The sequence below is a fragment of the Passer montanus genome, unplaced genomic scaffold (genome assembly GCF_014805655.1).
Source record: "Passer montanus isolate IOZ18808 unplaced genomic scaffold, ASM1480565v1 scaffold15, whole genome shotgun sequence".
NCBI lineage: Eukaryota > Metazoa > Chordata > Aves > Passeriformes > Passeridae > Passer > Passer montanus.
The window spans coordinates 3,369,092-3,396,355 of NW_024362051.1; the positions used below are offsets into that span (position 1 = coordinate 3,369,092).

General features: G+C 36.8%; 1 protein-coding gene across 1 annotated transcript in view; it reads right to left on the bottom strand.

Moving 5' to 3' along the window:
* Positions 1–2,105: 2,105 nt before the first annotated feature.
* The window catches only part of GABRG2 (gamma-aminobutyric acid type A receptor subunit gamma2), a 61,914-nt gene continuing 36,755 nt past the window's right edge, over positions 2,106–27,264 (bottom strand). The window contains exons 7-10 of the mRNA XM_039701581.1: positions 9,143–9,295; positions 7,420–7,625; positions 5,554–5,577; positions 2,106–4,106 (exon numbers count right to left, since the gene is read on the bottom strand). Coding sequence (XP_039557515.1) covers positions 3,831–4,106; positions 5,554–5,577; positions 7,420–7,625; positions 9,143–9,295 — 659 coding nt within the window. The 3' untranslated portion in view covers positions 2,106–3,830. The remainder of the gene's footprint in view (positions 4,107–5,553; positions 5,578–7,419; positions 7,626–9,142; positions 9,296–27,264) is intronic.

Here is a 27,264-nt window from a genome sequence, read left to right on the forward strand (position 1 = left end):
AAGTTCTTGCTTATTGTTTTCCAGACCTTTTTTGCAGCTCATCTCTGCTATGGTCCTACAAAACCCAGGTTTGGTGGTAAGGCAGATAATCCAAACCCTTTTTTGTTCTGTATAAAACAATGCTATCCAGTGCAATTTCTGCAGTTAACAGAGCTTTCTTGTTCCTTTTCTGACATTATTCACTTGCCTAATTCTTTTATAAGTATGCTTTTTTTTCTTTTTCTACATGTTTTAATACTGAAGGGCCTTGGGGGCACAGGTGGCAGGAGGTCTAAATGTTTGGATCTCCAATAGCTGTGTCACTGAACCTGACACACTGTTATTGGGCTAGTACAACTGTGGTATAGATTTATGTAATTGTGGGAAAATGAGGTGCAAATGAGGTAGGCAGGATTTTAAAAAAGACTCCTTGGTTATTTTTCCCCTTTTTTGTGTGTGTATCTTTAGCATTTTTTTATTGTACAGAGACTAAAATTATTCCAACTTGCTTGGCAAAATGTTTTTTTGGGGGGCTGGCTAACATAAAAAATAGGAGAATTATTGTTGAGTCATGTGATCTCCCTGAATACCAGCTCTTTATTTACACTATGGGATTGTAAATGTTATAAATGTATAAAGATTTATAAATGCTTTGAAGATGTCCTGTTTTGGTATAATCCCTGGGACAACAGTGTCTTGTCTCATTCAGGATATTACATCCTCTTGGAATGTAAATAGCAAGTAAATAATTGTGCCACTAGAGTATACTTGATAAAACCTCCAATACCAGTCTGAACATCCTCAGACACATCCCAGAGCAGTAATATTTATTTGCAGTGTGATGAGCTTGAAAAACATCTCAGCAAGCCTGGTGCATCAGGAGTGAGTTTGTTCCCTGGAATACAACTGGGACAGTCAGTATGTAGAATGTATACATTAGCATAATGTTTTCTCTGATATGTATACATGACCATGTCTCTGTAGATAGGTTTCTGGGCAGTTTTCTTCTGAATAATAGCATTTATCACACCCAATGTTTTGTGTACTGTGGTGGCAATCTGGATTTGCAACACAAAGGTTTTTTCTGTACTGGATAGGTAAATAATCCCTATTAGAGGAACACTTAGATTGCGCTTTGATGTCCGTTTCTTGCTGGGAATTACGTGTTTCTTCATGAACAATCCTTCTGAATTTCCTCCATTTTCCCCAGAAGGGAATGACAAATCCCCTCAGTAAGTGTGGCAGGAGGGAGGTTTTTGTAATCACTGATTAGGGTCTCATTTCCTTTATTTCGTGTTGTGATACACGGTGAGAAAAGTTCATTCACCTCCTTAGGGCAGGTGTGGCACACTTTTCTAGTTTGTATGGTTTGCATTATTGAGGTGAGGATATATCAATTCTTAACTTGTCCCTTGCTGGAAGGAGAAGCCAAACTTGCACAAATGAGGGATTGGATCATTTGTTCCTCGTTATTGAATCTGATTCATCAGTACTGCAGGTTTTATTACACACAGGTAACCTGGTGGCTGAACTAGGGTGAAGTGCTTAGTTTCCCATTAATTCTGCAGATCATGACAAAAAAATAATTCTGTGTATGTCAACCAAAAGACACTTGGACTGAGAGCATTAAAGGGCTGCTTTGGACTGAGTTTCTTGGCAATTATGTATAAAACCTATATGGGAGCAGGGAAAAATTGAAACTTGTAATGTATAAAATTAGTCACTCTTATTAATTGCAAGAAAATAAAAGTTCTTAAATCACTAACTACTGGGAAAAAAAATTAGAGGTACCATCTGAAACACCTTCCTATGTGAAAGGTGATTGGCACTCATTCAGATAGTGGTGACTCTCTAAGTAGATAAAGGAAAGTTATTTCTCTTTAGAGTACTTCCAATTCAGTGCTTTTTTACTTTTTTTTTGGGGGGGGGGAGAATAAGATTATCTTCAAAAGAGTTAGTCTCCATTCTTTCAAGTTATATGTGAGCCATTTGACTACAAAATGAGACAATGCAGAGGGTTATAAGGATTATAATCACTTACATTTAGGCAGCTGATGAATCCAACTGGTCAATCAATCTAATTCTCAAAGCATGCTGTTAACAAACTCATCACAGAAGAACTGGAGTTGAGTGCAGTAGTTTTATTGAAAAAGTCCACAGGTGTGTGCAATTCCTTTATTAAAATGTTTTCAAATACATTGGACTAGGAGCAATGGATGATCAAGAGATATTCCTTTTTTATACATTTTTATTTCCAAAACTATACAGACATTGGAAAACTCTCCTTTTCCTCCATTTCAATTAATAATGATTCTGTAGTGATGAGCTATAGGTGTCCCTTTTTAAGCTGCAAGCCCACTTTTCTGGAGGTGGTATTTTGCATCTTTGACAAATGAAAAAAAAAACCAAACCATCAGTCATATTTACATGTGCTTGAGGTTGCATAATTGAGCATCATACAGGTTCTGAAAACCAGTGGTTTTCAGGATTCACCCAGGTGGGTTGAAGGTTTTAAATACATACATAACTGCATACATGTGATTTAGTAGCCAAGACACCCTCTGTTCCCTTTTATTTTCAAGGCTATCTATAAATTCTGTGCTAGCCATGGTAAAGGTTGGTTTTAGTAAAGGTACTCACTGAGTGAAAGCAGCACTGACAACAACTATTGCTGGTCGAGGACATGAATGGGCAGAGAATTGTGTGTGTATATACAATAGAAGGACTAGTGTTTCAAAATTAACTTGAAGATCTTATGTAAAAATGACATCTATATATGTAGAATAAAAGCTATTTCCTGTACTGGATTAAAGAATAAAAGACCCCCACAAACACTTGAGTAAGGAAAAAAGTGGAGCTCAACATGGGATAAGAACAATAGAAGCACATGGGTTAAATTCAGAAGCTGATCTTGCAATGTATAATTACTGGAGATTCAGCTGAAATATAGCAACATTACCAATGGGAAATGAAGCTACAACTGCAGAGGACACATACATTACACTTTATGAGCTATTATATTGGCCAAAAAGATTTGTCTATATGTTATTTAATTGAATCCTTAAGGCTTCTCTAATATCTTGCATGACAGTGCTGTCTGCTTGGATCTTCCATGCACGAGGGAGAGGGGCAATTTTTCAAGAAAAAAGAAAATTAGGTTTGTCCACATTTCAATTACAATAGCACATCCAGAGACACAAAATAAAAGACAAAACTTTATAGTACCTTTTTTCATTTATTTTGGCCCCCAAAAGATGCATGCACTAGGCTTTATGTACTATAAGGTATTGAAATATTTACAGCATTGTACATGTGCTCTTAAAGGGATGGCAAAGGGAAAGGTCTGTTTTCATCTTGGTGGGAGTAGAAGTTAATTTTCCTAGCTTAATAATACCTATTCAAAGTGAGAGATGACTCTTCCAAAAAGAAAAGCCCACAGAGAATAAAGCTACAGCATAATTATACCCAATGTTAACAAACTGTACAGCACTTTACCTGGGAATTCTCTCTCTCACTCCTGTGTGGAACCACAGTATCAACTATTAAGTGATGTTGCTATGCTCCCATTGTCCTGTCTGCCCTGTTTCTCTGTATTCCAGCAGGTATAGGTGTATATTACCTATTGACATGATTTTATTTTTAAATTATTTTGGCATGTGGAATGGACATGTAATTCACAATAACCTGATGGCAGTTTTTGGACAAATGATATGACTGATATTTACGGGATTATGGCACTAAAGAATTCAGATCACTATAAAGCGCATCATAAATACTTCAAGTGGATTTAGGAAACCATCTCTCTAAGAAATTCAGTGAGTAAGGCTCATATCACTGATTTCCTACTGCTTTTAAAGGTACAGATATGATACCCAATAGACCAGGTTGAACAAGCAGAAGGCAGTCGGGAAGAAGATGCGGGCGTAGGAGTCCATTTTGGCAATGCGGATGTGTATTCTGCCGTGCCTCCACGCCCCCGTCCGACAATCCTCAAAGCAGCAAAAAAAACTGGCACAGTCCTTGCCATCGAGACACTCGTAGCCATACTCCTCATCCCTTTCTTGGAGGTGTGTAGCATTGTTCATTTGAATTGTAGCTGATCGGGGGCGGATGTCAATAGTAGGTGCCTAAGGTGGAGCAGCAAAAGAAGAAAAAGATGGCAGAGGGAGAAACTGTTATTACCACCAGACTGGTTGGGGATGATGGTCAGCATGTGCATGATCATTCTGGGGGGTACATGGGAAATTGCTGAGGTGTTCTAGTGGCAAAATTACCTTGAGCTTATTAAATGCAGTTGCATCATACCCATTAGGGGAAAGCAGCACAAACCAATCTAAAGTTAACAGCCATGGGAAATCAGCTTCAAAGCTAAACTGAGTAAACATGAGAGGTTAAACGAAACATCCAGGAATGTAATTGATGGTATTTGAAGTTTTTGTTTTATAGTTTATGTAGCTGCTTGATATCTGAAGGCAATTTCTGTATTGCGCATGAAAGGAACTGAATCAATTGGAAATGCAGGATTTTAAAAGGGGTTGTTCATGTTGAGAAAAAAGAATATGTATACACAGGAAAAAGACAAAATGTAGATTTTTTTGAATAAGATTAGGAGAACCTCTATAAGACTCTCCAATTATTTGAATATTTGCAGCTCACCACCTACTAATGCTCACAAGCTAGGAGGTTCAACATGTTCTGAATTTTATATAGTAGCTGTACATGTATATCTACATACATATAATTAGAATGAATTGAGCAAGTTAAACATTTAAAAAACACATTCACTGGGTGAATGCTGGGATGATTGGCATTGAAATTTCATGCCGATATTTATTAGGGAAGTACAACAATTCCATTCCATAAGTATGGAAATTGAATGTCATTTATTTTATGTGGTTTCTTCCCCTTCCCCTCCCCCCCCCAACCCTTAAAAAAATTTAATAAAATCTCTGCATTTCTGAAGGGAAATAAGGTTTCAATATGGAACACAACTAGATATATTAGGTAATTTTCTCAGTGTGTTCATCCACTGACAACGTTAGAATCTATATGCATCTTAAACCCTTTCAAAACTCTGACTCTTTTTTCTTTTTTTGCATAATGAATAGCATTTGAGTAATTGATGGTGACATTGAGGTTTTTTTTTCAGGTCAACATCAGAATAATTTGGCTTTATAATTAGGAGTGAAATCTCAAAGGTTAAAAATCTGGGGTCAGAGTTGAGTTCTAAAAGGGTGTATTGCAGGTTTTAGGCTAGCTGGTGCTATTGGATCCCATGGCAAATTGAGACAGAGGAGCAGAAATGTTTTAATGTTAAACTCTCTCAATTCATGCGATCCAATAATGTTGGTCACTCCTGAACTTAGGTAAGTTCAGAACCATAGTGGTATTTGGGCTGCTGAATCAACTCAATAAATTGTTTAGAAATTTGTAACCATTCTACTTAATTAGGAAGTAGCTTGAGGAGTTTTCTCATTAATTAAAAGACCAAACAAAACACCACTCTCATCTAAGCTCTACTAGTTAAATTCAGCAGTCGCATGCAGTGAATTTCCATTCCAAAAAACATTATACCTTGAAGGAAAACATCCGAAGAAGCTTTCATTTTGTAGACAGAAAAGAGAATCAGAGGGTTTTGTTTTAAATTAAAGAAAGGAAAGAAAGAGACAAAAATAATGTAAATTAAAAATATGTTTCTAAAACATGGTAAGTCAAAAAGAACTCAATTTATAGAAAGATTGGGATTACAGCAATTGAAACAAGTATCTGTAACAGAAAATCCCCCACATTTTCAATTTGTCACTTTCCTGTTTACATCTGGGCCAAAGACATAAGATATCAAACTCCTGTTAGGTTTTCAGATCCTGAGGGAATGCCGGTCTTTTATGCTGAACTGCTTTGAAAGAAGTCATTCCCATTTTATAGAAGCCCCTTTTAGAAAGAAGACTTTACCTGCAGACTGTGCCCTGAACACAACTTTTATGGTTGTTAGACTCTGTCATTAAGATTCTGGCAAGCATTTATAGTTCTGTTTCTTCTCAGAAACAGACAAGCAATGTAAAGAACAATTAAATCTGAGGTACATTTAGTTTTGGTCCTCTACCTGACTGCATAAGACACACAGACACTTCTACGTCCATCTAACACAGGACACATCACTTGATCATTTTACCTTTTTTTTTACAGTCTACCTCTCAGCAGCTTTTAAACTTGAAATTATAGGAATAGTATGTAGTGAAAGGTTCCTTAAGTGCTATTTTTTCTATATCCATTTTTACGATGTATTTTAAAACTAAAAGAGAATAGCTTCAAAAATCTTTGAATATGTTAGCAGAACAAGTATAAATTACTTTATTCTTTGTTAAATGCCTGATATGGATATAAAAATACTCTCTAAATGTAAAACATTTGTCCTTCACATTTTTCACTTTTTCTTCCTTTGGTTGGTTTAAATTTTTGTTTGTTTGTTTTGGTGGGGTTTTTTTCTTTTATGTGGGTGTTTTGGGTTTGGGGCTTTTTGTTAGTTTCTTTTTTTTTGGGGGGGGGTTGGGGTTTTTTGGTTTTTTTTGGGGGGAGATGATTAAGCTAAATGTTTTAGAGATTCTAGACAACACATTTGTCAGTGCAGTTGGCAAAGGCAAGGAGAAATCTGTCCTGGACAAAATAAGCATCAAATTCTTTCGCTCTCTGGGCAAAAGCCCAAATTGTTACTACACATTTGTCAGTGCAGTTGCCAAAGGCAAGGAGAAATAATGGACAAAATAAGCATCAAATTCTTTCCCTCTCTGGGCAAAAGCCCAAATTGTTACTGAGGGTGTTCCCAGGATTTTTTCACTGCTTTTATTATATACATTATTTTTACTTTTGGGTAGCATATATCCATAAGTATCATTATAAACTACTGAAAAATCACTTTCTAAGGCAAAGTAGGTAAATAAGGTAAAAAATATACAAAAAAAGAATTTAAGGAAATAATAGAAAGTAAACAGATGCTAAGGGGAAATTGGAAAAAACACACCAAAGTTTGAATATAAAAGTTTAAATGTAGTCCTGGTAAACAAGGTAGTCATGTTAATAATGTGGACATAAGATAGTGGCACAGAAATTGCTAATACTAATACAGAGAAACTGAGATTTTTTTTCTATGAAGAGATCTATATATAGCATAAATAATGGCTTTGGTAGTTGTGGTAGTTGTGCAGAATAGTTTGGTTAAAAAGATCGTTATACTAAGAAATTAGTTCTTCTAATTAGTTCTTCCAGAAAGCTGTAATATGTTTTTGATTCTCAAAGTGAATATTTGCATTCCTATTGTTATGAAGGATGGGGCTATAGGTAATAGAAAAGTATGGAAAAAAGGGATAGTTATAAAGGGGGATTTAAATGCTTTCTCAGAAAAATTAATTAAATTTTAGGCCTTGCTGGTAAAAAGATACATACTGGGTTTTTCTTCTTTTTGTCTTTATCCTTGCTTGGCTTTCTGTTGCTGACAAAGTAATGCAAAGTTCCATATTCCACCAGTGCAGAGAACACAAAAATAAAGCAGACTGACACAAAAAGATCCATGGCTGTCACATAGGAGACCTTGGGAAGAGATTTACGAGCAATTGTACTCAGGGTGGTCATTGTCAGGACAGTTGTAATTCCTAGTAAATAGAGAGAAAAACAGAAATAACATTACTTCAAGTAGAAAGCTGATTTTGCCAGTTATCTCTCTGTGGCTGGTTTTGAAACAATTTCAAACACGCAGCAAAGGTATTCAGTAGCACACTCCAGCAGTGAAATGCCAGCTAAATGGGAGCTTAGAGGATTAACAGGGGTAATGCAACATTTTTGCGTGGTCACTGCCAGTGCTGCTCTGTAGAGTACTTTGGTTAGATGAATTCTGATACATTTAATTTAAGGTTTTGGTTTTGTAGTTTACTTCTGGGGAGTTTGTATTTTTATTGAAATTGAAGTTTAGGGTTTATGCACTCTAATGCTTAAACAGAACAAGAGAAAGATCTACAAAATAGAAGTACTGTGACATGTCTCACCATCCCTTCCCTTTCAGAACATTATTGCATGTATTGCAATGTGAAAAATGTTAAAAAATACATCAGAACAGTTAAAATCTACCACATTTTTTATTGCATTGTTAGTTTTACTTTCTTACTGGTGCAAATAGATTAATTCTCAACAGAGGGAGAACTCTGCTTTGTGTACCTAGGTAAAATTTTAAATAATAGCTGAATGCCTTTATTAATTTTGTACTACTTTAAAACAGATTTTATAGCCTCTTTTTAAAGAGGATGTGAAAAAAAACAATAAAATGCTTAAAGCTTTCTTTTATTGAAGCCACTGGTCCCCTGTTATGTTCCTTCTAGAGAATCTGGAATGAAAATTGTGTACCCTATTTTCCACTCCAATGCTCTGTGCTGTGGTTCTCTGAAGAAATGAAGATGCAGAAGGAAAAACTGAAATAATTCTCACTTGTGTGGATTTAATGTAAAAAATGTGTTAAAGTTTCTCTAGCTGAATGTTTCTGCTTTGTTTTTTCTTACTGTTACAGCTTCTTTGCACAAGATTAATTTGGTCTCTTAGTTTATTTGTGGAGAAGTTGCTAAATGTGTAGAAATTTCTAATTCTGATTAATTGCATGTCACATTTTCATGTATAAGGTTTTGAATACCACCAAATTCCGTTGATTTTTTTTTCCTGAAGTCCATACTTGATTGTTGGTTTCTAAAGTGGTCATGGTGGTACATTCTCCCCTTATTACCACTTTGACACACAGCCAGATTGGTGGCTTCCTTCTAGGTAGTTATTTAATTTGTGTTGCCAGTCACCATAATATGGAAGTAGAACAAGTGAAACTAATGCACCCTGCCTCTAATCCAGCTGTGGGTCCCCATCCTCTTGGTGTTTATAAAAATTCTGCTGAAATCAGAAAAAATGTGAAATCTTTTATTGTTGACAGTCTACAATAGTCAGAATCTGACATGGTAAAAAGGAAGACATGCAAATATAGCTCAGTCTGTGTTATTCCTTGGAAATTACTGCATTCCTCTAAATGAGGAGAGTTCATGTGAGGTTGTCTGTTCTCATATTTACAAACTGATAACCTGCAGAGGTGTCAATTAAACATGATAATGCTTGAAGGAAACAGGAAAGATAAACTCACCCAGTGATGTTCTGGCTGGAACTGCATCCTTATTAATCCAGAATGAGACCCAGGACAAGACAACAATAAGTGTGCAGGGAATGTAGGTCTGAATAGTGAAATAACCCATTCTCCTGCTCAGGTTAAAGAACACAGACATGACTACATAGTCTCCTGTAAAACAAAAGCAGAACAAATAGAATAATGTTTTAGAAAACCAACATAAAATTTGTATGTAAGAGCTAGAGCTTTCCTATTTCACATCTGGGGTGTGTGTGCATAAATATTAACCCGATTCACCAGATGTACTGATAGCAAATACACACACACATCTTTAACACAGCTCTAGCTCAAGAACCAGTGGATTTACCACACTAGGAAAATTAGCAGTCGTGCAGATTAACTCGGGGAACTTTGCTGTATGATTTCAAGGGTAACCTGCCTTGCACAGCAGAACTTCTACCAGAGTAACTCCTCATAACCACACGTGACTGGTATGATCCCAGCAGCAGCCCAGGGTGTGGTGGGGGTCCTTCCTTCAGTCTCTGTGTCCCCATCAGTGTGCTCCCAGCTCCACTCTCAAGTGTTGCATGCTTTCAGATGTACTTCCTAAATTTTTAATGCTCTTAACTATTCTTCAGGGCTATGCTGTGTCAGTAATTATTTATTTTATTTTCCTGCTGGTCTTGTGTTGTATTCTCCTTTAAAATAATTTGAACTCACATTTCCTAAGTGACCCCAAAAGCTGGGCTGGAAGTTCCTCAGGTGTACATAACACATCATTCTTATTCAGTAGTTTGTGATTGTCTTTCCAGGTTCTCTTCCCCTCTCAAATTATTAAGTAAATTCCATCTGGGTTCAGGAACACAGCCAAGCTTCAGTTTTTGATGTGGTTTGTTTTTTAGTTTTTGGGTTTTGTTGGTTTGGTTTTTTTGGTTCATTGGTAGGATTTGTGGGCTTTTTGTTTTGTTTTTTGCTGGGGTTTGTTGTTGTTGTTGGTTGTGAGTTTTTTCCCTACACTAAAAAAAACCCCTAGTTCTTATCTTTACTTCAGATTACAGCACTCCTGGGAAAAATCTTGATTGCAAAGGAACTATGGAACCCCAGGGTACAAAGACTTCATTGCAATTCAGTGAAATGCAGCCCAGAGAAGTCTCTAATGGAAACAGGATATGATTTGCAAATATAGAGTGAGCTAGTTTTCCAGCACTATCAAAGAGTCTCTGTGGCTAATGCAAGTTCTGCTTAGATCAGTACCTTTAGTTAATATTGAGTTCCTTCTTCTCTGGCATAAAAAATTTAAATTTCTCCCAAAATAATCCCTTTGAACCTGACCACAGAAGAAACTTCAGAGATATTTTTCAAGTGGCGCTTCTTAGTTATTTTTTTTTAATTTGAATGTTTATATTCCTGGGTTGACTGGCTTTAGTTTAATTATATTATGATTAAACCAAAAACATAAATCTCCCAGATTTTAGATATGCAGTTTTTAAGCTGATACATCTGAATATGAGTGAACAAGTGTAATAATTACACTCTGATGATTTCCTTAGGTCACAGATAACTTTGCCTTGTATGTGCATATCCTTCATAAACCAAAAAAGTCCAACCAACCTATCGAAAAAACAGCACTCATCAGCAGCACTGCAAAGCTGAAGCCATAAATTTACAGTATGACTCATTCTTCATCTCTCTGGATCATATATTAACTTCCTAAGGAATGATTATTTTTTCAGTTTTTGGAATTATCCCTTTATTCACTTACCTTCATATATGCTATTAATAGCATTGCTATTTCAATTTGATTCTGCTATGATATGGCAGAGATCACTTGTAGCAGTAGCTGGTTTACTTCCATGCAAACATTTTTAAAGAGAAGGATTTTATGCTCACTGTTATTATATCAATTTAATGGGGCAAAGAATTTCCAGATGGAAGAGATGAAATATAAACCCAAATATAGATCAGAACAGAAAAAGGTACAAAAAGACCCAGAATTAAAGTTTAAGAATTAGGTGTTTTATTGCCGTTCTTGTTTCTTTCTACTGAAGTTTCAACTGCTACGGACTCTTTTGGAGTAAATGAGTGAGGTACCAGAGCCCAGGTAACTACTTGCTCCTTATTTTTTGTCCTATACTTGCACAGGTCTTTTTGCCCAACTGTTTGGCAGCTGTAACCCTCCTGCCTTGTATTCAAAGGAACAGAAAATATCAGACTTCAGTATACAAACCAGAACTTTTCTACAGGATTAGAGTTAAATGCAAAACTCAGCACCTGTGCTGAGAAGAGCTAGATAGTGATGATCTGAATCAGGGCATAGTGCAAGCCCTCCCTCGCACACAGTCCTTGTTCAACAGCTGTATGTGCAAACCAGCCCAGGGGTGCTGTGGTTAACGTGTGAATATACACCTATGTGTGTAGAGAGAGAGCAACCTCAGTCCTTCCATTTTATAGACCATTTCCAATTACTTTTTTTGTTTGGTTTGGTTTTAGTAGTGATCCCCTGGTGTCCGTGGAGACTTGTCGGGATTTTCCCTTAATCCAAGGAATGCTCTTTATACAGTAAACTATTACACTAATATTTTTACAGTAGTGTATGCATTATTTCAATTTTTTTGTTGCTGTTCATAATGTAATCCACAAGACCATGTAAAACATAAACCAAACTTGTAAAGGCCTTAGTCCAGCCACTGGCAGTGAAGCAGAGCTTTGAATTCTCTGTCATCTCGAAGGTGCACTTCAGAGGGCAGTTCATTCCCATAGAGCATTAACAGTGACAACAGGACATCTGCTACACAAACTGGAGACACTCTAAGTGCAAGTGTTTCACATCTAATCAAACTAAATTCTCTCTTTTCTTTTTTTTCCTTCTTTTTTATTTTTTTAATACACAACTTCATAAGCAAATATGTTTAGAAAGAACATCTCCCTACTAAAAGGTTCCAAAAGTTCAAAAGTTATATAATTGTTGTAGGACTTTTCAGCCCTCACAAATATTATTGCACATTCTTTTATGCAAAGGCTTTCTTCCCCAACTGATACTTGCATTTAAAAAATCCAAACTATTACAGAATGGTATTTGTAGGAAACTCTATCAGTTCCTGTACTTTAAAAGTCCATAGTGTTGTTCTGACAGACCTTATTTCTCATGCATTGGAGAATTGGAAAGGTTTAACTGAAAGCTCAGGGAAATAAGAGACCGTATATATTTTATATGAGTTTTAAGGTTTCTACTAATGTAGAAGTTAAATCAGGGGATGTAAAAACTTCAGTGTCAACTATAACTTGCCAGGCAGTGTGGAATTGACCAATATGATGAGTCACTCAAGGATGTATAAATTCTTCTAAATTATATCTTACTTTTTCATCTGAAAGCCTGCTGATGCTGCAAGCACTGCTGTGTTATGGAATGTTTCAGATCCTTACAAAAGAAAGGAATAATGTTAATGTATTACCTTGCTTTCTTGGGGTTTTGGGAAGTGGGATGTACAGATGACTTTTTTTTTTTTTTGAGGTAAAAGTAAGAAAAACAAATGGAATTTACGAATTGCCAGGACAAGGCAAGTTAATAATTTGGTAATGTACTTAATATGTCTTTTAGCCTTGAAGTAATATGTTCTAGTTTTGTCTGGGACAAGGTGCATTTTCTTTTGAGTAGCTGGCACAGGGCTGTGTTTGCATTTAGCATGAGAATGGTGCTGATGCCACACTGATCTTTGTTGGTGCTAAGCAGTTCTTACCCCAAGTTCAGGAGTTTTCTGTCTCATGCTCTGCAGGTGAGTAGCTGCAGAAAAAGCTGGGAAGGAGCACAGCCAGGACATCTGACCCAAGCTGGCCAGAGGGATACTCCACACCCTGGGATGTCTTGCCCAGTACATGAACTGGGGGAGTGGGCTGGGAGCTGCCAGTCACTGCTTGGGGATGGGTTGGGAATATCAGTCTTTGGTAATGACCAAATGAATTGTGCATCACCTGCTTCTCTTGGCTTCTGTCACCTTCTCCCCTTATCATTGCAGTTATAACTAGTGTTATTTACATATTTCTGATTAAATTATTAAGTTGTTCCTGTGTCAGCCCATGAGGTTTACCTTTTCTTTCTGATTCTCCTCCCTGCTGGGGTGGGCTGGTGGGTGGGGAGTGAGTGAAAAGCCACGTGTATTCAATTGCCAGCCAGGGAAAACTCTGACAATAACGAGATAAGGAAAAGAGGACTAAGTGGTGGAATGCTCCAGAGAAGTATCTTGCTGGGATTGCCAAGTTTACTTAAGTGATGTTGGAACGATATAACAGCAGGTCTTCTGAGATTTTGAATAAAAAATTCTCTGAACATACAAAATAATGCAAGACCTGAGATATGAAATTTAAGACTCAGTCTCAGTTGTCGCAACACATACAACCAAAACGTCAAATGCATCAAGTCCCCTGTGGAACATGGACTTGACAGTGCTTTGCTTTAATCACACCTTTCTTGATGGAATCTTGCCCCAGCCCTGTTTTTATCCAGATTTGGTTTATTTTCTGACTCTATTCATGCACTTCTCAGCTCTTTAGCTGAGACCAGTTTAAATACTCTGTTATTTTCAGATTAACTCTGTGCCTCAGGTGATTTTTCACTCCTGGTGTGTTGCCTGCATGAAGCTGTCAAACTAAGACATTAGTTTAGTAAAAAATTGCTAGACTTGATCCTCAGCACAATGTCATTTATTAGTCTTCACTTGGCAAATCTATAATCGTTTCATTATTACTTCATCCTGTTTCCCTGAGCTCTGTCTCTTGTTTGTCCAATATTGTCTGCTGCAGCAAGAAAGCTTCTCAGACTGCCAGATTGCTGTTTGGAACACTAATACACTTTTGGAGTTTTCTAGAAATGAATAATAGTGCAACCTGACAGTATCTTTATAAGAGAACATACTTAAGCACTCAATGTTTGGCATTGTAATTAGAAGATATTGGATTGCTTAGCCATTCACCTTATGTAGGTCTCTACTGTACATTCCTATTGTCCATTCTGAGGTATGTTTCTATTACACGTGTCTAGAAAGCAATACCTCCATAATTTTCAGTTTTTAAAGAAATACAAAATTTCCCTGGAAAAAATAATCTTATTACACTGAGGAGCATAATAACTGATCCTTCATATATTTAGATCCTTCCTCTCTTTCTCTGAATGTACACATTTCTTCTTATTCCTTTGTAGTAATCTGTGTTTGTATCTGCTTATAGACAGTCTTCATCTGAAAACACAATAGCAAATTAACCAGTTTCATCATGAAAAGGACAATCACATATATTTAAACCAGAATGCACTCCCTCTGGAAAATGGTATCCAGGTTGTATTTATCCTCACGTATAAATGCTCATATCATATTTTCTACTAAGTGCATATTCCTCCCAATTACGTTTGGAAGATCAAGAGATACAGAGCAGTGTTTTGACTTGAGACAGCATCTTCATGCTGCCACACTGAATGGGAAATGGAATACTTCTCTTGAGGCACACAGAGAAAGTGCATGAACCTTAAGTCATTTCCAGAGTAGGAGATAATTTGAAAATTAGATTAATACCTCAGTATTCAGTGCTTGTGACCTTAGTAAACCCTTGCAAAAGGTTTTATTTCTAACAGTCCTGTTCATCCTAATTTACACAGGCTCATAGAAGTCTGTATGAACTTTGGAAATTGTGGTCTTCCTCCTAGCCTACACTTGTGTGACATAGTGATTTGAATACCAGGATTCTGTTCTACAGCAGGGGAAGTGAATTCCTAATTTGAGGAACCATCTGTGCATATGTGCTGGCCTAGGTCCCAAAGGTTCAATAGAAGGAATTAGTCGTGCCAGGAAGCACAGCCAGAGGGAATGTACACTGTGCTTAAGTGATTTAATCAGCTCAGTGGGTGTGATCCTTCATTGCTCCCTGGTTGAAGAGTCGTTTGTACCTGTGCAAAGCGAATGGGGAATTACACCCATTAGTGCTCTCTTTATGCATGTTTAAGTGACTGTGCAAAGTGTAAGGTACTGGGGAAAAAAGCCTCTAATTTGTGCTCAGAAGTGATTTGGAAGCTAGTGCAAATGCAAGAGAAAATAACACCTCTAAAACACCACAAGAAATTGGTGTCTTAATTATAGTTCAGGTAGCAGCACTTAGAGCTAAGATTATCTCACACTTAGTATTATGAGATTCTTTCTGTTGTTTAAAATACTGCTGGATTTAAATTATTGAAAGAATTGCAGAAGAGCTTCAAAAATCATATATTGGCCACACAGTCAAGTTCCTCGTATGTGTTACTTCATTCTCAGATGGTTTTTGACTGGGGAAAATTCAGTGTTTCATTCCTGTTAAGGATACAGAGTTTTGAACAGGGAAATTCAATTAGGTGAAGGGCTGGCCTTGTTGTGTGTTCACATCATTAGTCATTCATGGCTAACTTAAAAGCTTTGGAAAACAGTGAATGTATGCATAGGCATGTCCATATGAATAAGGTTTTTGAGAGTTTATAAGAAGCCTATTTATTTCTGATTCTTGCAAAGCTACACACCATTCTGAATGGCAGGAACAGAGGGATGGTAGAAGTGGCTCTCTTCTCAGTCTGTGTTTTTCCTTTATATATTCCACTACCTAAAATGTCCAGCATTTCTCTGTGCTGCTGAGAGTTTATAGCACATGAGCTCATCACCTCATGCTGACTCCAGGGTGTCAGGAGTTTCATGGTGGAGATCTTCTCCCTGAGTAATGACAAGTCTTCTATTCCAGGGTCTGAACAGGATTTTCTTTGAGTGTTTGGTTATGTTGAATAATTTTGTCAATGTTTAGTAGTATTAAAAAATCAATGTCTGTTTTAGTTATTCTGATAATATTTATAATGTAGTGCCTTTTGTGTTTAAAATTTTAAAATTTGTGGAGAAAACAAATTATGTAGGAGAACATAGGTAATGAGTCAATAATTACCAGAAAAAGCTACCAAGTACCTTTATTATAAAGTTTTAAAATCTGAAGTTTTTCTCCCCTACATGAATTTGTTAAACTGCCAAAAAAAAAATAAAAAATCAGATAGCAGAAGAGTAATGTATTTTCCAAACTCTCCCAGAATTTCTAGCCTTCATTTGCTCCTTAAGAACATATCAAATTACTAAAAACTAGGATTGATGTAGGTTATATGGTATGTAATAAGCACAGTTTTGTTTGTGCAGCAAATACCAACCACCTGGCTCCTACAGACAGAGGTGCACCCACTGTCCAGATACCCAATGGGCTTTTATCCCCCAGATTTACACAGAAACCATACAGAGAGGAGCAAGCACTTTTTAAAATATTTGTTTAAAGGGACATGTTAAAATATAGATAAAAATTGAACATTTTCTCAAAATTACTTCATATAAACAACTATATAAATAAATTACATGCTTCTAGATGGGAAACCTTATGCAGTTCATCTTTCTGGATGGAGTATACATAGGGGAAAAATCAAAAACAAAACCTCGTGCCACAGGAGGGCACTGTCACCACAGAATAGAAATGAGAAAAGCTTGCAAGTCTGCCAGTGGAAAACAGAATCTTAAAAATTTCTAATAATTCTTGCCATTGAGTGTTTGTATGAACACTGAAATGGCACAGCTGACTTGTGTGGGTCTGGTATTAGAGGAGCACTTTTAAAGACAAAGCCAAGTCTTGTGTGATAGAAATATCCCCAAAGTAGCCTCACCTTTGTGCTACAAGTAATGACTATAAACTGAATCAATTGTTAATGAAGAACAACTGTGGCAGCAGAATTTATCTTCTTTTCCTCATAAATAGCTAATAGATACATCCTTGTTCTCTCTCTCTTTTGCTGTCAGCATGGCCAGCAGTCTTTTTCTGTTAGGCAGAGAACACAGCTAGTGCTCTTGGTTTATTTTAAAAGAAGGAGTGGTAAATGGTAGTTTGATGGAATAGATGTGTTTTCTTGGGTTTAGTCATGGTACCTGGAAATACCATTAGAACAGCAGTGCATGATGTCTATGAACATCTCCTGTAGGAGCTTCTAAATATCTCTAGTTCTTAAAAGGTTGCTGGATTAGTACAAACTATAAAAATAATAGCAACCGGGACCAAAAGGATTCAAAATGCTGCATCCTTCATAAAAGAGTTAGGCTTAGTGCCATTTTTAGACAGATATTCAGCAATAATAGCAAATAACTAATTGGTAAACTTGTGGGGCATTGCCTGTAAAGCAGCTGATTTCCTTCCCACTGTGTGCCCTCCTGGCATGGTGGAGGTTACCCAAAAGCTGCTGCAAGTGGAGAGAAAATGAAAGAAAAAGAAACGAATGCAGACAAATGTCAAATCGGGTGTTGGTACCAGAACTCTGGTGTATGTTCTGCTCAGCAGTGGCTGAGGCAGATCCCTGTCCCCAGAAAATGCAGGAAAAGGGAAGAATTGGTATCAGGATTCAGACCTCTCTACCAGCTCAAGCAAATATCAGACTGTGGATTACATTGTACAGTCCAGCTCTAATCTAGGATAAAAAATCACATAAATAGCTTTAGATTTGTATTAGTGTTTGTCCTGATGAATCTTCATTTGGCTTTTGTGTCCATCTCTTTTCTTCCCTGACAGGGTCTATATTTGGAGTTGTGCTGGCTTTTACTGTCTTGGTGGGAGCACTGAGTCAGCCTGCAGACTCAGTGGTTCAGTGAGATGTCTTAGACTGTTACAGTGGCATAAAGAAAATATTATATTTGTTCTCAAGACACCGTTTTCTATGAGGATTCAGATTTAACCTATTCCAATAATTGTCTTGTGTGAAACCTAAAGTGACCTATTTTTCTTTTCATTTTCCAACAGATCAGAAAGTTCATAAGTCTGTCAAGTTCAGTACCAATGTCTTTCTAAAACTGGTCTTTTGTCACTGTGCAATGTTTTTACATATATGGCACAAAAATATTTTTGGCTGAAGTATTTGATCACTGGGCACATGACTGAATTAATTTTCTTAAAGACAGGATGGAAATTTGACCACAGTACTAATCATATGCTGATATGTATGAGATATATTTGTTCCCACAGACAGAAATGAGAAGTCTGGGGAGAAAGCAAAACCAGAGGGAACACTGTTCCCCAGGGATCTGATCTTGAGATCTTCTTATCTCATTCTTTGCCAAATGCCCTTTTCATTGGTGCTGTCCTCCATAGCTTTTTGTTCTTTCATTGACAGATTTTTAGACTGCTTAAGAGCCAGAGAGTTTAAAAAAAATTGAGTCTCTTCCTTTCCAAAAATGCTTAATAATCTCTTTCCCTCTGAGGTTTAGCTGCAAAATACCACTAATTGTGTCATAGAGAAATCACGATGTAAAATTAAATAAAATGGTGTAAATACTTAGGACAAAGAAAGAAAATATGCCATGGCATTGCAGGTGTTTGCTTTTAACAGACTTGTACATGGAAGCAGTGCCATTCCCTACCTGACTGCTGGCATTACATAAAAATGAGGTGAGCTGTGGTCATTGCTGGTACAGCACAGCAACTGTGCCGAGAGATTTCCCCAAAAAGTCTAATAATAGAAATTCTTAATATCCATTTCTAAGCTGTGATTATGCAATGAGGTAAAACAATACCAAGATTTTGACAAAGCTTGCACTGTAGTCCATTTATATAAGATTATCTCTGGGATTCAGATAGCTGCAAGCCTGGTTTTCAATTTACATTCCAAGGGATGAATCCTAACTGCATTGCACAGCTGGATGGAGGGCAGGAGATGGGAGGAGATCTGCCTTTTTTTTGGTGCAGTTTTTAAAAAGTAAGGCACTAAGGTGTATGTCTGTGTGTTAATATGTCTGACATTAAACACCTTGATTTCCTGTGGGAGCAGGCAGAAGAGAGATGAAATTAGTTTATGTTTGTGAAATTACAATCTCAGCTGATGAAACTTCTGCAAAATGAGATGAATCATTAGACTCATCCAAGCAAATGAAATTTCTTTATGTATGAACATGACTTTCTGCCCAACAGTTCTGGATTTTGTTTGGTCCTTGGCCACTCATTCCACTTGAAATGCTGTTTTCTCAGTTCATTTGACAGAATGTGTTCCGTTTCTCATTAGTTTCTAATTATAGGAGGAAATAATGTAATGACACTAGGCAGTAATTAAAATCTATTACTCTTGTCTGCACCTTCTCTCTGGAATCATGGAGACAAGATTTAGCCTGAGAATTTTTTGTTGCTGAGAAATGTCAGTATGTGGAAATGTACTGAATGGAAGCTTAGGTGTGTTTGTCTCTAAGGTTTTATCTGTGAGTGCCAGAAGTCTGAAAGGAAAATGAACATCACTGACTGTGTGTGTTTGCCCATGATATGACTTTTTTTTTCCTAGTTTGTGACATAATTAAAAACAATTTTTTTGCTTGTCTGTGAAGGTGAATAAGCTATTACATTAGCATTAGCAAACACAGGAGGGTTTTTAGTGTGCAGGATTAGTATTCAGATATGACAGCAGCAATGGGTTGCTACTTCTGCGAGTGAACCATTAAGTTCCAGTGTGCAAATAATCTTCAACTTATGGTGCCTTCTGCTCTTTCCAGTTCCTCCTTGCCTAGGAAGCATCAGCCAAGGATGAGAGTTCAGTGTCTCAACTCTGAATGCTTTGGAATTGTTCAGGTTCTCAAGAACCTCTTTGACTCCCTGTGACAAAAAGTTCATCCAGTTCAGAGGCTAAAAAATGTGAGGATTACAGGAAATATCAAGTAAGGAGAGAAAGTAGAGAGTCACCATTTGCAAGCAGCAGCACCAGCTGGGGTGCTGTTCAGTCAGGAATTTTGCTGTGCCTGACACATCCTGAGTCCTTGGCTTTTTTGGATGTCTGGTTGCTATCTGAATACCTCAAGAAAAGCTGTCTGCTTCAAGGAAATTAGGCACCTATAGCAGGGCTCTGTGCGTGTTTAAAATAATGACTTGCTTAATTTTGATTATTTAATCTATTGCCATAATAATAGAGGTTTTGACAAAATGCAGTCATCAATATAAGCAACAGCATATAATAAATATGTTTTATTATAATAAAACTTTATATTACATATTTTATATTACATATAACTTATATGTAATATTTCATTCATTTTAAGGTATCCAGATGGCATAACCACTTTCTGACAGCATCCAAACCTGCCTGCTGCAGGGGGAACTGGAAATAACTTCTGTTTCTGTGCTTCAAAGTACGAAGTACAACACATCCCTGGTACTTTAGATCAAACACACTATCAGAATTATGAAATGGCATGGAATAAGGATTGTCAAAACTATGTAAATTTTATCATGTTGAAATTTTCAGCAGTTCGTGTCAGAGAAAGCAAGCACAAAATGGTGATTGTTTTTGTTTTATGGGGTGGCAAAGCACAAGATTGATACCGTACCATGGTATTCGGACTTTCTAGATGACTCTGCAAAGGATTTGTCTGAAAAGAGAGTCTGGGCAAGTCCAGGGGTAATAAAAGAAATATAAGATGTAAAAATGGGAATTAAATAAATGTGACACTTTGAGGTCTAGGTTAAAAACTGCTAATAAAAATTAGATACAGGCCTATTTGGTGACTGCAATGAGATAAAAAAATCAAGTATTTAATAATGTTGATCTAAATAAAAGCAGTCCCACAGACATGTTGAAGAACTCCCTTGAAACTAGTACTGTTTCATCAGCTTTCTGCAAGTCCTGGTTGCTGAAATAACTGCAAGTGACTAATATAGTTCATAAACATCCCTTCTCAGATTTGCTTTTATATCTTTGTGAATTGTCTTGCACAGCAGAGGTCATTCTTGAATTCCTCTGAATGCCTTTCATTTGGGGAGAAGAGAAATTTGAGGATACAGTACATTTAATCTTGGGTTTTCATGTTTCCAGTTATTTTCAGGGCCAGGAGACAGTAGTACATAACCTGGGGCTGCAATAAAACTTGACGTTTCCTTCTACTTCCTCTCCAGAGGAGAGAAGGCATGACTGCGTGGAGGCAACGTTCTGCAGGGGAGCTACAGATTTCACAGATTCATTCTGTCTGAACGCCCCAGCAGAAGAAATATTTATACAAGGAAATACCACTCAAACAGCAGCATCTCGCTTCCAGTGGGTGCACAGGGAGATGACTGGGAAGACAGTACCATAAACAAAGAGCCCAAGGGGTGCTGGGAGGGAGGGATGCATCTGCCTTTATTGCTCAGCTTCCAGCATTAGACAGACTTTTTTTTCCTTTCTTTTTTTAAGTGCTTAAATTCTGTTTATTTTTAGCTTCAATTAAATATTTTAGGATATTTCATCAGTGGATATTTAGTTTTAAACCCCCAGAAAACCAATTCAACTAACTAAGAAAATACTAAATTTTACTTGAGTATGAGACTCGAGAAGGTAAAACATCAAAGAGCAAAAGTTATACAGATCAGACCCAAAGTAGGGTGGTCACCTCCCAAATGTCCTGGGCTTCAGAGAGCTCAGTAAGAAAAGAAAATGCCTTTGAACACAAGAACTCAACATGGTAAAATGTAAATAGTCCTGCTGGAAAACACTGCACTCACTCCCACGTGAGCTGTGCTTTTCTCCTGCTGGACATGGGAAAGACTATACAAGAACAGGCTGCTCCCATTAGTAGGCATGTTTCAAGAAGGGTGCCTGCCTCATAGGATTTAGAGCTGTAGTTACACTTATGCTTGAACTGAGCTCAATAAAAAGAATATATAAATTGCATGAAGTCATGTGAATTACAGAAATAAGTGATGGGTTGCATATATTACTATATTACATACAGCCATACACGCATGACTTGTGCTTTTAAAATACTGCAAATCCTACATACAAAAGCTCAGAATGAAAGGAAAGATATTTTCACTAGACACATCTGGGTCTGTGTTTAGGTTGACTTGTTTGAGAGTAGCTCATTTATTGTCAACATTTTGTAAGCATCTAAAATCTGTTAAAACCATGGTTTAAAACCATAACATATAAAGAGATTACCAAATTCCCTAGAAGAAAGTGTTCCAGATTACACATCTCTATTAAAAATATGATGTTCTTATTGTTGGTGTTTAGAACCACTTAGAACAATTTTTGATAAAAATATGATAAATATATTTCTTTTCTATTTGAGACACTCTTCTAGAAGAGACTATTGCGGACGATTATTTGAGAGTCAAATATGATTTTCTTTCTCCTGCTATCAGTTTGCCTGAGGACAAGGCCTGCTCTGTGTGCAGATTCCAAATTGTTTCTCGTTTATTAAGTATTTTGTCTTGCAGAAGCCAGGTGCAAACCTTCAGCAATGTGCAAATTAATCTTGTTCACAATCAGAGGCAGCAGCAGAAACATCCGCTGGCAAAAGTAGGTGTTGCAAAATTGTCTAAGGTGTGATTGGTGAGGAAATGAAATGGAAAAAAAACCTAGCTCTAATAGAACAGTTATTTATATGCTAAGAAAGGAGATGGCAAATGTGTTTGGGTGTGTTTTTAACCTCTTTAGCTTTCTAGGAGGATGTTATTGACATCAGGTACAAAGTAAAACTGTTGAAGGAAAGAAAAAGCCTTTAAAACCACTATTTCTTTATCTGTTAGAGGGTGGAAAGAAAGGATTTTTAAAATGAGAGAAGAAATAAAAACACTGAAGTAGAAGGAACTAGGTTATTATTAAAATAGTAAATAAATGTAGAGTTTAAAAAACTGTGGAAGGTGTTAAAGAAACTAACTGCAAGAAACTATGAAATATGGCAAACAATGAGCTAATGTTCTAAAACTGTACTTAATACCAAGAGTAAGGCCACAGGCCTGAAGGGAGGAACAGAGATAAAGGGGATGCTTGGTTTGAAGATCATGCCTCAAAAGAGTCAGCTATGAATCATGAATAATTTATGCCCAGTATTGCCATTTGAAGTCAAATAGATCAAACTTAGGACGTGAAAAAAATCTTTAAAGACTACAGATAACCATCTTGAAGCTTTAGTTAGCAGCTTCACAGGTAGAGGTAGATCTTCTAGGTGTATGTAATCACCCTAGTCCAAATCCTACAAGGTATTTAAATGGCTTGCTCTTTTCAAGAGGAGACCTTTGAAGAACTATTTGTTTCTCAGACAGACATATTCAGGATAGAAGTTCACAGCTACTGTAAAACTGGTTCCCCTGGGAGTCCCCATTCCATGTCACAGTGTGTATTGCCATCACATTGTATGTTTTCAGGCCCACAAGTGTAACCTCTTAATATCTTAAAAGTGAGGTTACATCAATGTGAACTCCATGGGTAATGTCTTTTTAAGACATTTTTTCTTTTAACATTTGAAAATGTTATGTCCTGGAAAGCTTTTAAGAATGAACTGGCAATTGTGGATCCAAAGCACTGTGAGACAAAGGGAGAAGGATGCATTTGGAGTCCCACAGGACAGGGGAGGGAGCTGTGGATTGAGCTGTACCCTGTAGGCTGGGCTGCACCCGACACATGGCAATGTGATGTGATAGCCCTGGAAGCCAGATCTCTGGGCGGGGGGGGGTCTCCTGTTATTTTTTTAGAAGTTCAGGTGCTGGGTTTGTAAAAGAGAGGTAAGGCTGCAACAAGTGACAGGCATCAGAAAAGGCTGATATGCTCAAAAAGAGTCTTTCAAAGTGTTTTGCATTTATCTTTCTACAGAGGTTGCCAGACTTTAGGGTGGGGGGTGAGAGGTTGGATGCAGAAATGATGCAGGGGTCATTCACTCTGGGACAGTCATGATGTTACCTCAGATGCCATAAAGAGAGAAGGATACTCCAAGCCCAAGAGACAAAGCAATAAAATTGCAAATGTTAACTTCTCACACCCAACAAAATATTTGCTTTGAAGGGGCTCATGAGTTTGCTGGAAGTGATGTCGGAATGGAAATGCCATCCAGGGTTCTTCAGGAAACAGAGATCCCCACCAGCAAATGCTGCACTGCTCCTCCATGGTGCCATGGGCAGCAGCAGGGGCAGCTCCTGGCCCAGCTCTGCTGGCCACCTTCCCTGGGAACCACTTTGCTGCTCATGTGCACATGCTGCAGGTGGGGGAGGAGGGGTAACCAAAAAGCATTGAAAATGCTGCCTTGATCTCTTTCATTCTATTGAACTCAGAGGCTTAATTTGTGACATGACTTTCAGTTTTTAATGTATCAATGATAGTGGTGTTTCCAAATTGCATCCCAGCAGCTCCCAACCAGATCAATTTTAAACATTTTATTATTTCTAGAAGTTCAAAAGAAGATGACTGATGGTAGTTTTTGAAAAATACATGTTTTACTGATGTAGTTTCCTCCTTGTTTTTTGATTCTAACATTTTTATGTGAAGACAATTTTAAACCAAATGAATGTTGGAAAACATGAATACAGGTATAATCAAAGTTCTTCAAGCAGCTCTCAACATTAAACAATTTCTCCCTTGTTCATTTGTATTACCTTGAGCTAGCAACTTTGACTTTGGAATACAATTCCACTATCATAGGAATTTTATCTCAAAGGAAAAAGAGTTTGTAGCTCCCCAGTTTACATTTCCAAAGTAAATGAATTAAATGTCATACAGTTAATACTCCTCATTGCCCTTTTCTGAAAAGCTACTTTTTCCTTTATTTTTTTTTTTATATTGTAAGATTTTTTTTCTATAGGTAGTCTCTGATATTCTCTAAGAATAAGTTGTTTTGATGGAATTTTTTACTTTTCTTGTCACCAAAGGTGCATTTTTTTCTCTCAGAATGGAAAACTATCCAAAGGTTTTCCTATACTTATAGTTGATAGTATGCTAGTTTTTCTATAAATCTTGTCATAGAGTTGCTGACAATCCTTGTTTTTCAAAATAATAATGGGAAGAAAATGAATTTTCTTTTTCAATAATACTTTTTCTAGGATGAAATCAAATAACAGAATTACTTAGATAAAGTCCTTAGCACTAGAGCAAACTGGAGTGACAGCATGCTGTCAGGAGTGGCCTGGTTATTGCTCCTGCATTTGTATAACCAAAGTCAACAAATGCAGTTCCAAGATTCTGCTGTTTCACCTTAGGATTTTGTAATCCTAAGGGGGACAATCCACCAGCTCTGTTTCAGACCAGACATTTGCTACAGTAAGATAGGAAAGGAAGTTTTAATGAACTAGAAGGATGCTTGAAAGCATTCCAAATTGTTTTCTTCTGGTTTTGCATAAGTATTACTGGGTAGCCGCAGAAGATAATCAGATCAATGCTTATTCTTTGTTGACTATGTGTTTTTGCATTTTGCATTAGTAGAGAAAGAGTGTTAAAGAAGGTCAAATAGTTATTGCTCTTTGTAATTTGAATTGGTAGGGTGTGAAGTCACTGTAGGACTTTTGGAGGGAGGCAAAGGAGGGTTGGGGGTATTTTTAACCTGTGCACTGAGAATGGAAGCAAGTTTGTATGATGGGCTGTTACCTACACAGTATGACTCTACTTCCTCTTCAAAGTCATGCTCTCAGATTAAAATAGAAGAAATTTAGCTCCAATCAAGAAGAACACATTATTTGCATTATTCAAATTTTTTCATAATTTTCTCGATTTTTGGAACAACAGAAAAGAAAAAATAGCACTTAGTGACCAGTTTCATAAACATTTCTAGTCTCTAGCACTAAGACACATAAAGGGTGTTGTGGCACTTTATGCATTAAATCTTGAAAAATATTTTCAAATTCTCCTATGTAGGGCATGATACAAGAAAGTATTATTACATAAATTTTATCCTGCAGCTCTTTAGCCTTAATTATGCAATCTTCTTGAGAGTAGCAAAGAACTCACTTAATAGACTGTATCACTTTGTGAGATAAGTGGCATATTTTTAGCTTTTGTAATGTACATTGAAATGAGGGCAATTATGGCTTGTTTCAAAAGGCAACGTTAAAACACACACTATTTACAATTCAGAATTTGTTTTAACAATACAAAATGAGGGAGTTAATGTTTGAGAATATACAATGATGATGACAGCCATTTGAACATTAGACCATGCTTAGTGTTAGGCTACTATATTCATGTGTGAGAATGTGTTGTCAGCCTTGTAGGATGGGATATGGAATTGTAGGTAACACCCATCTAAAAATGTAAGTAGATTATTTTGTAGTCATAAAATACAGCAGAGAGTTTCAGTAGTTTGTACATCGTGTACACATTTTCATTTAACACCCTAGTGTATTCTCTTTTTGTTTCTCCCATTTTATTTGATAAAAATAATTAACAATTAAAGCTCACTGAAGGTCTCTTCAAAGTTAGTGATGTTAATTTAGTTTTATTTCCTTTTTCCATGTATTTTTTAAACATATGGCTGAATTTGAGTATTATTAGCTCCCATGGATGCTGCCTGGCTCTTTCTACATGTGACACAGATTTGTATGTCTTATTTCCAACCAGCCTTTCAATTATATCTATTCAAATACAGTGACAACAAAACAGCATCTTAGCTAAGTAGGTTACTAAAAATGCAATGTAATGACAGGGGTTTGAGAAACTAGAAATTGCACTTGCAAAGTGAAGGGATTTAACTGTGTAAGAACAGCCTTAGAGGAATATGTTTATTATTTAGGACATATATGTGCCCCAGGCAAAATGAAACCTATTTCAAATGAACTATCCCTACTCTGTACACATTATGAACACTAAGCTGTCCTCATCTTCACACATCCTAAAGAATTAATTTTTCTCCACTGAGAAATGAGGAAGATGGTGAATAACTAAATCAGGCCAAAGGAAGAAAATGTCCGAGATATTATCTTATAATCATTGTACTACAAACATGTTTTTTTGACATAAAAAGATCTGGAAGTGAAACATCAGTACAGAAATTGACCATCAGTACTACACTGATAAGTTTACAGACTGTAGACATTATCTAGTACTCTGCAGCTGAAAGGATGACGTGCTCAGGAACCTTGTGATTTATCAGAGGATTGCTTGAACTTTAGTTATTTGAACAGTGTATTAAAAAATATTTATATCAGTGATTTAAACCTGCTCATTACCTATTGCAAAATTGCTTAATGCTCAGACTTATTTTAATTCTAAAGTAATTGTGACTATACATTGTTCTTTTACTACTTTGTCACCTGGTCTGATCCTTTTGAACCAAAGATTTCTCCCTGCAATTCATTATAATTAGATTTAGCTGCAACTCCAAGAGTGACATTGCAATGATTTTCCCTTG